The 9,640-nt window shown below is 39.3% G+C and overlaps 1 protein-coding gene across 1 annotated transcript in view; it reads right to left on the bottom strand.

Annotated features, from left to right (window-relative positions):
- The window catches only part of MRPL45 (mitochondrial ribosomal protein L45), a 51,364-nt gene that overhangs the window by 18,640 nt on the left and 23,084 nt on the right, over positions 1 to 9,640 (bottom strand). The window contains exons 4-5 of the mRNA XM_072414914.1: positions 5,870 to 5,968; positions 1,996 to 2,044 (exon numbers count right to left, since the gene is read on the bottom strand). Of these exons, the coding sequence (XP_072271015.1) occupies positions 1,996 to 2,044; positions 5,870 to 5,968 (148 nt within the window). The remainder of the gene's footprint in view (positions 1 to 1,995; positions 2,045 to 5,869; positions 5,969 to 9,640) is intronic.

The raw sequence follows: 9,640 nt of genomic DNA, 5'->3' as shown, positions 1-9,640 counted from the left end.
AAAAAAAAAAAAAAAAAAAAAAAAGCTTTAGTTCCTCACATTTATATGAAATCTTTTTGTTCAACCCACTGAATTAAAGCTGAAAGTCTGCAATTCAACGGCATCTAAGTTGTTTCATTTAAAATTAATTGTGGTAATGTACAGAACCAAAAATAGAAAAAAGCTGTCTCTGTCCAAGTACTTATGGACCTAACTGTCTCTTCTGGGGAAGTGGCTATGTCCAACCTCAATACTAGAAATGCAGAGTTGGAAACAGCCACAATGTCTAATGAAATTTTCTACCCAAACCTAAGCAATTTCTAGACAGATATTGTCCTTTAGAACAATCATCAACTTGATGATAGCAAGTTTTTTGAAACATTTTATCACAACAATAAAACCTCCTCGGCCTTCAATTTCATACCTTTTCCACTAATAGGCAATACAGTTGTGAGAAACTTATAGTGCTACCCCCTTATCAGCCAACCCCGCTAATTTGCTGTACTCTTCCTGTTTCTACAATCTACCTGCAGTCCTTTTTCCATGGATCCTTGTTCTGCGCTACCCGTTTTCAAAAATCCATGTCTTCTAGACATTGGCTTACTGGAGAGCCTGTACAAAGCTGAAATAAGCAAATTGGGCTTTGCTATGCTGGAAGTGGACAATGCTGATCTGCATTGTCATATTACTCAGCTTGAAGGCATTTCAATTTAGGTCACTTTTAGACCCTTTGGTGGAAAAACTGCATAGTTAGAAGCTTCCTAGTATAAATCAAACTGCTGTTATGCACCCAGGAGTGGCAAACTAAACCTGGGTCAAGCTACACCTTTTTGCATGCATTGCATTTGAAGCAGCGGTGAAGTACTTGCTCAAGAGGAGAAAAATCAATCACAGTACCAAATCGACATGTCACTCTAAGGAACTGTGCCACAACAGAAGTTCCAAAATCTGTCCCTTGCAGTTGAATATTAGCTGTTGGGTCCATAGTTGAGTTTGTGATTCAACGTTGCAGTTGACTGCTAATTGGAATAGGCCCTTAGGAGTCATCCCTCTGACTGCTAAACTCACTCATCAATCAGCTCACTACACAACCCTCTGCTTCCCTTGGAAATATTGCTACTAGCAAGCCTTTATGATTAGGATTTTTCTCCCCACACATAAAACCCAGTCCTTAAAAAAATTTTGCTGTCTAAAACTGTCCTGACAGCTTATACAGTGACATAGTCAGAGTTTAGAAAACAAGAAAGCAAGCAAACAAGATGAGCAAAAAGGCTGAAACGCAACAGAGTTTTCCAGGAAGCACATATTCCCTCGAGTTATAATCTGTGCTGCAGGAGCAGTAAAAGGTGAAGGTATTGTTTGGAAGAGGACCACTCCTGTCATCATCCAGGCTGGATGACCCCACCATTACCAAAAACACACAGCCAGACAATGGGATGGAGAGAAGGCTGTGGTGACCTAGTTTTTAGAAAATCAAACCACCTGCATCAACCCTCCCCTCAGCATTCAGTTTGCAGCCTTCCCTAATATCTATTCTTCCCAGCACCTATGGACTTGAAACCCCCTTCTCTCTGCACCCACCCATCTGAAGGTCCCTACTCAGGATTTATTGTACCTGCAGCAACTAAAACCCACTGTGTCTGTGGCCCCTTCTCGCAGCACTCATTGGAATTGAAGGCCCCATTTTCTCACCAATGTTAATGTCTGCATCTTTCAAACAGTTTGTTCTGCCAAAATTTCAGGGAAGTATTTTTTTGCCATGACTGACAATGCTGCCTTTGTTGCACTGAAAATCTCAAAATCAGACCACCTACCCAATACCCTTCTATAAACTGCAAACCTCCCAGGTACATATATGCATTTGTGTTAGGGCTGTACATGTTTTTGTGTTTATTTTTTTCTGGGGAATTATATACTTTAATTTTTTTTTTAAAAAACTTTTTCCTTTTTTTTTGTCTACATTCTACATAAATGACAAGAAAAAAATTATATATATCACAATATAAACTTCCTTACAGGGTAGCAACGCTCTGTCACCAGACTATGTAACTTGTGACGATCAAACCTAGAACAGAAGAAGAAAAATGTTTATAAACAAGCAATAATCATACCTATACATTGCAGTAACACAATAAAAGCACCACATATGCTTTCATCCATTGCCATTTAAACAAAGGGAACGAATTGCACCACCAACCTACAAGCAGTGCAGTGCAAGACAAAGGTAACATACTACCTAACATGAAAGTGCTCCACTTTTGAAAAAATAGTGCAGGACAATTTAGGGTCTGTTGCCAGCGCATTTAAATAAACACTACACAGATGTAAATGTGGCTTAAAACTAGGGTTAGTTTTAACCAGAACAGCTTCCAGTAGACTGCAAAAAAAGGCTTCTACCATTAACGCAGGAGAAGACTTTAAATAGAAAACTTACCAGACTAGGGTGGAACAGACTTACAATTTTACAAAGTGGAGGTGCAAACTTTTACTATAAATTTCTGCAGCACTGACTGGCTGGTAAAGTAAGCTCCTATTATCTGTGAAATACTTTCTGTAGAAAGATTCTGAGTATCCAATCTGGAAAGAACATCGGAAATGTCCTGCTATAGAGGGCACAAAATTCACTTCTTCACATTCTTTAACAGGTATAAAGGCAATGAGAAAGACTGACTTCAAATGATCTGATATTTTAAAAGTGCTCGTCAGAGAATCAAAAGGGACTTCTTATTTTGGTGGGGTTTATTAAAGAAAGGGTAAAGTCCCTTCCCGTGGTGATCAAGACAGAATGGAACCGCAGAGCCTCCTGGGATAAATACGTCAGGCATCCCAGAAGGCTTTTGGCTGCTCCATCTGCACAACCCCAAAGCGAGACCCAATCCAGGAAACCTATGGAGGGATCAACGGATCTGAAAAAGTAAAGGGGAATGAGTTTTTTTTGTTTTTTAGTTTACTTCTGCTTTAAAGAATCTTGAAATATAGGTATCAATTGCCAAGCATTTTACCATGCATTCCCTGGCCAAAAGCTGCCATTGAGATAATATTGGTCAGTAACACTTTGCAAGAGTTCAAATACAAAAGAAGTACATGTCGTCTTAAAATTTGGGAAAGTTCATCAGAGTGTAAAAGCACTGAATTACAAAAACAGACTGTTTTCCTTTTGGAATTCTGAAGGACACTAGTATCCAGTCAATGCCCATCACCAGGCTAGAGCATAGGTTCCCAAACTTATTGGGTCAGATCTCATTTTTCAAGGAGTGATTCGATAGCATCCCCTTTGGGTTAATTATACTATATATTCAAAAACAAGAACAGATTTTTTTATATTATTTTTTTAAGATATTAACAATATTGGTTTATTACTCAAACTTATGAGCTAAAGCATCTATGCTGTTGACTCCCTCTGAGGAGCTCAGGCAAAAGAACCAGAGACTCCTTGAATTCTGTTGAGAAACAGATATATTTTTGGAATACCAAGTGTCCAAGTGTTAATGATTTGAGTATTTCCATATGCAGAAGGTTACCTCTTAAGAGTTACCCTGGACTGTGTTTATAGGCTAAATGATCTTCTGCTTACTTCAGAATAATCTTAGTAACTGCAAATAGATCCATCTGGTGCTGCTTTGTCAGTAGGCAAGCACTATGGTATTGTTGGTTAAAATTCAAACATACCACATCAATGCTGTGCAAAAAACTTTTAAGGGCCTGCCACAATAAAAGTTTACTTCAAGTGGGGAAACTGGCTGCCTCCTCCTTTGACCAAAAGCCCTGCGCCACTTGGTTGTTCATAAATGAGTTCCTGAAGCCCAGAAGCAAAAGTTCGTAGTTTTTCCGATTTTTATCAGAAAGCCGCACAGAAATGGGTAAAGAAATGCAGTAGTCTTAAGTGTAGACAACTGAACTGTAGGAAGACACAACCACATCAGATCCAGAGTTAAGAAGAACCTGTGACTGCATAAATTGGCCAGTGCTGATACACTAATTTTTTCCTAAAGTGGGAACAAATTTTTTGAAGTGTTAAAGCCAGTAATCTCCACTGTTAGCACCCAAGGGTTTTCCATTATGTCTAAATATTCACAGGCCAGAGTAGGAGACAGTAGAATTTGAAGTCTTAATTGCAATATTTATTTACAACCCATACAACCACAACCTTCAGGACTCCCATATTGTCAAAACAAAGATCTGCATTTTCTTCTTTCAGCAACACAACCAGAGAAACTGCTATAGTAAAGCATTAAGAAGACACACCCACAAACAAAATCATATGCACTTACAGAACCTGGCAGTGTTGTTTCAGCCAACTCCTTGATCAGGCTGTTTCCTGCCCCCCCCCCGGGTCTTAATAAGTAAAAGCAAACTGGTCAGAGGCTGAATCCCAACCCAAATTTCCCCTGGCCACTTTTCCATTTTTTAGTATTTTCAAGGGATGTGGTTCCTGGGAAAAAAATATTTGTTCTTAAAATCTGCTTGTAATTGGAAGTATGAAAATAAATATGTAGTGGATGTAGTGGTAGCTTCCCTCAATAAAAAGGTAGATTGAGATACCCTTAGTTGGGTGGTTGCCAACCCCGACTGGGTTGCTCAGTGGTTTCCCAAACCCTGATGGGAGGAAGCTCGGAGCTCAGGAGGAAAAACACTTTAAGGCAGGGTCCTAAAGGATGGTTTTAAAAACGCAAGTAAACGTTCCTACCGCTTTTATATGCACTTTTACTAGCATTTTAAAGCTTGCCTTTTAAACACTGGAAAAAGTCGTGTTTACATTTTAAGCACTTATAAACGCAGGAAAATGCAAAACAAAACAGGAAACCGCCCTAAGGGTTGCATTTTCTCACATTTTTCTGCGTTAACTCCATGCTTTAATTTTTTAAACGCTGCAAGGAGCGTTATACATAACACTCGAAAATGTGGCTCATGAAAACGTGTTGGTGTAGATTAGCTTATTGGAATGCATTAGAATTTCAAACATGGGCTTTTAAAGCCTCAGGTTAAATGCTGGGGAAAACTTCCGTGTAGACTAAGCCTTAAGCGTCAATAATTTGGGCACGTACTTCATTCCTATATTGGGTGAAAGCTGACCCATCTACATATGTCAGTAAGATGTGGAGCATTACCTAACAGTACCCCACATATGGGCGACCACCCGTGAAGAAGTCTTTATCGGGCGAAACGTATCAGATTTTTGCTGTCCTACGCTGGCAAGCTAATACTCACGGATAATGTTTTTTGGGGGCAAACCACCCATTGTTAGCTGTTTACGGTCTAGTGCTAAATACTTTGGCCAACCAACAGTTGTTTTGTCATTTTCTTATTATATGAGATTGATGTGTTTATATATGAATTGTATTATATTGTGACATTTGATGATTAATACAATACCCATTTTTGCCATAAGAACCCCTCTGTCCATTTCTGTTTTTCTTGGAATTGGAAGTGTGATAAGTATTACGGCATTTTTCCTCCATTGCCAATACCACAAGTATTATTTATATGACAAACTTTTATTGATAATTGAATTAGCACCATGGTCCATAGTCTGGTTCTTGAAACTGGAGGCCGAGTGATTCGTCCTTCCATCTCCATTTTAATAAAATTGCAATTGGATCAACTAGCTTGGTGTATGAAAGTATTGAGGCAGCAAGTTACAGTGTCTTAAGTTACAGAGATGTGCTACAGGGCAGGAAAACTGAAAATGTATGTTTTGGTTAGTGTGAAAATCATTACCTATTCCATGATACATAATGGATTTTAATACTCTCACCAGTAAGAGGGAGCAGCTGGGAGAGGAAACTTAAAAACTAATTAGGAAGTCCCATTGAGCAACTATTTAAAGACTTCTTGTTGAAGTGTTTCTGTGTTAACATCAACATTGAAAAAACAAAAACAAAATGCTTACGAAGTCAAGTTATTGTGTGCAGCAATGAAGATTTCCTGAGCTTTCTCCGGAAAGGTCTTGGTACTGAAGTCCTCATCATAGTTTTTAATTTTCCGAATCCTGTAAAAAAAAAAAAAAAAAAACTTAGAAAACAATGTAATATTCAAACACTATATACAAAGAGTTCTAGTGGTAATTGATTGCCAAGTTAATGCCACATCCATAAAAAGTATACAAAAAGAAAAAGTAAGGACTAATTAGTTTGTATAAATAAAGAATTAACCTTATTAACAACCTAATAACCTTATTAGCAAATTCAATTTCTTGCCTTTTCTTTCTTCTAATATAGGGGCAAGTAATTTGGTTACATGTCTGCATTGGGGCCAAGATGTATTGTATTGTACTGTATTAATGTGTTATGAGTGTGGAAGAGAAAGAAAAAGACCCTGCCTGTTTCAACCCATAAAAAAAGATCCAGAATTCTTGGCCTAGACAAAAAAGTATGCTTTCAAAATAGTTTGGCTTCTGAACGCACACGTGTGTAGACATCTGACATGGAAACCTAAAAGCACAAATCCACACAGCCTAAATGCTCAAATGTGGATGAATGCCCCCCTTTACATCCCTTAGGATCTAAAGAACATTACCTACATTAGTCATGTTTCCTTAACATTTTTGTGACTTTGGAAGAACATATTGCCAAATATAAGCAACACAGGGTGATCTGCTAGCCAACAGCTTTTGCAGCATTTGAAAGACTCTCAAATCTCAGATATACTAATTGATATTTAATATTGATATATTCAATTTTTCTCTATAATAATTTCTGCTTAAAGGCTTACTACACCAAGTTTTCTATGACCCCCCCAGACCCCAGAAGGTTTTAGCCGGTTGCTCCGCTCGGCTGCCGTACCTTCCCCGCCCACCTCACCTCGGCAGCTCTAATCCTCTGCATGGATCTCTGAGGCTGCTCTGTGCTGAGCTGTCATCCAGAGAATTGCTGCTGCTGGTGAGAGGTGGGCGGGTAGCTCAGCACACAGTTCAGCCATGAGAGTGAGACACAAGCAGCTCTGCCCCCATCTGATAGCACGAGCTGGGATTTCTGTTTTTTAAAAAAAAAGAAAAAAAGCTGCTTCTAAAATGTATCCACCCGAGTGGGCATGTGTAATGATGTAACTGCTGTGAGAGCTGTGTGTGAAGTCTGCATGTCATTCTGCATCTTCACAGCTCTCCATGTACAAACTTTCATATCTCCTAAACTGTATGTCGCAATGACTTGGAAAATTTTAGGGTGCACAGGGGAACCTCATAGATATTAGTTGCCACAGTTTCCTCCAGCTTTAAAGAATTTTAAAGTATGGGGGTCACTAATGAAAAAAATTAGGAAAATTGAATTTTGGGGTTGCTGTTTCAGAGAAAAGTGCAACTAGGAGTCCTAAATTGAAAATCCAAACTGGGGACCCGGGGCCACTTACATAGCAAGGAGCATTGGGGTTGGGCCACTAAATATATACCTGTCACAAATCTTTACCTATAAAACTACCCTGTCTGCTTCTCTTCTTTTAGAAGAACCCCGATTTAGAAGAGGTAGGGGGTACAACACTGGAAATATAGGTGCAAGTGGGGGACACATTCTCCCCTTACAATTTCATTACTATAGCATCATTGGAACATAAAAAACTCAGCCCATAAAAATGGGCTTCCCTGTCCGGTTACATTCCTGTCCACTTCTAACATTTTGAACAATTTTCCTGGAATGGGGAAGTGTAAGAAACCAAAAAAGTAGGTACAAGTGGGGAACATCTGTGGCTAACATCCCCTAAAACTTCATCACTAGGTTATCATTAGAACAAACTTTGCCCACTAAAATTTAATGGGGTTCAGGTATTGGAAGGGTACAGTCATGTGTAACAAGAAAGTGCATTTTGATGGGCAGTTTTTTTTTTTTGTTGTAATGATGCCATGGTGATGAAAGTTTGGGAGGTGATAGGTACAGTTGTCTCCCACTTCCATCTCTATTTTTGTTTCCATGCACCTCTTCATTCTGGAGAAAGTGGGGTTTGAGGTAGAGATGCAGACAGATATGTGTAACAAAGCAGGCAGCCCATTTTGATAGGTAGGGATTTATGTTCTCATAATGCCACAGTAATGAAATTTTAGAAAGGTTTAGCCACAAGTGTCCCCCACTTGAACCTACAGTTTCAGTTTCCTATGCCTCCACATCCACCTTAAAAATTTCAAGTCAATACAACCAACGGTTTAGGAGATCTGAAGGTTTAAACACAGCAAGTTGTTAGGCTGCAGAATATGACATGCAGCTTTTACACATAGATATCACACTGCGCTGCCAATAACATTACAACACTGTGAATAAACTTCACAGCCTTTTTTTTTTTTTTTTTTTTTTTGGCAGTGATGAGACGTGGACACTGGCTGTCTTGTTCCCATCTGATATCACATGCATGATGATATTAAAGCATCACCACATTTTTAACATTATATAATGGAAAAATGTGTTTTTTTTGTTTTTACGCTTTTTTGGGAGGACCTCTCCCCTTCAGTATTTACTTCCATTTCGGTAAAAACCGAAGGGGAAAGCCGCAGCCTCCTGGGATAATTGTGTCACATACCCCAAGAGGCTCTGGGCTGCTACTTCTGTGCAGGCATCTTCAGAGGCTTTATTATAATGTAAAAAAAAAAAAAAGGAAAAAAAGTGTTTAATCTCATGCATGCGCAGTGCAAGGAGGCACTGGACGTAACAGTGAGCATCAGAGAAAAGGTGGAAGCTGAGCCACCATAAGCCCGCTGGGTTCGTTTTGTGAAACAAGTGAAAAAAAATGTTTTCACAAAAGTTCACTTTAAGTAAATACGAGGGGGTGCTGAGAAGTTCCTGGCTTTGCCCCCTTCCAAATGAGATAAAAAAAATGAGTGTGGGGGCATATGACAGCCCAACATCTTAGTATGTAACTGTGCAAATATCAGATCTTCACGATTCTTAAAACTGTTTTTTCTTTTAGTGAGAAGCTGTGATGGCAGAGGCACAATCAAGTGTCACGTCGTTGGAGTTACGGGCCGTCATGAAGTTTTTTGTTTCTCCAAGGAAAGTCAGCAAAGGACATTTACACTGAGATGTCACAAACACTGGAGAAGTGTCCTTCCTATCGCACTGTCAAAACCTGGATATCTTGTTCCAAGACTGGGCATTTCAACGTTGAAGATGAGCCCCGCAGTGAGTGCCCCCCCAACCTCAACTTAGAACACTAGAAAGTGGGGTCACAATACACGGCATTGGACAGTTGTGGCAAAATACATATAATGGAAAAATGTGATATACTAACGGGGCAGGGAGAAGGTAGAACACAAACAATATGAGGTTACTGAATACCAATGGCATAAACAACTGGGAGCACTAAATTTGCTGTGTTTTGCCACACCCCCTTTTTGACCACGTGGCTACAGCTTCCCTCCACCTGGCTGAAAAAAAAATTCTGGGGGAACAATGCATTGCCATATGGTTTATATTGAGAAACAACCAGTAATCTCACAGAGACTTCCCAAATCTTTTTAAACCCTGTGGTTCTTGTTATAATTAATGAGGCTATTAACCAGAATCTACAAAATGATGAAAATGCTATCCCCTGAAATAAAACTGAAGTGACAAACTGACACAAGTAATGCATAAGCAGCCACTTCATGTTACGTTGCCATTTCACCCTACTCACAGATTACTTAGAACTTAGCACAAGCCTTCCCAATGCAACTCGCGAGCCTATGTACTAACAAAGTGCAGAA

The sequence above is a fragment of the Pyxicephalus adspersus genome, chromosome 6 (assembly GCF_032062135.1).
Source record: "Pyxicephalus adspersus chromosome 6, UCB_Pads_2.0, whole genome shotgun sequence".
In the NCBI taxonomy this organism is placed as follows: domain Eukaryota; kingdom Metazoa; phylum Chordata; class Amphibia; order Anura; family Pyxicephalidae; genus Pyxicephalus; species Pyxicephalus adspersus.
Note: the sequence above shows the minus strand (reverse complement) of the source record. Positions and strands in the feature narration are given on the sequence as shown.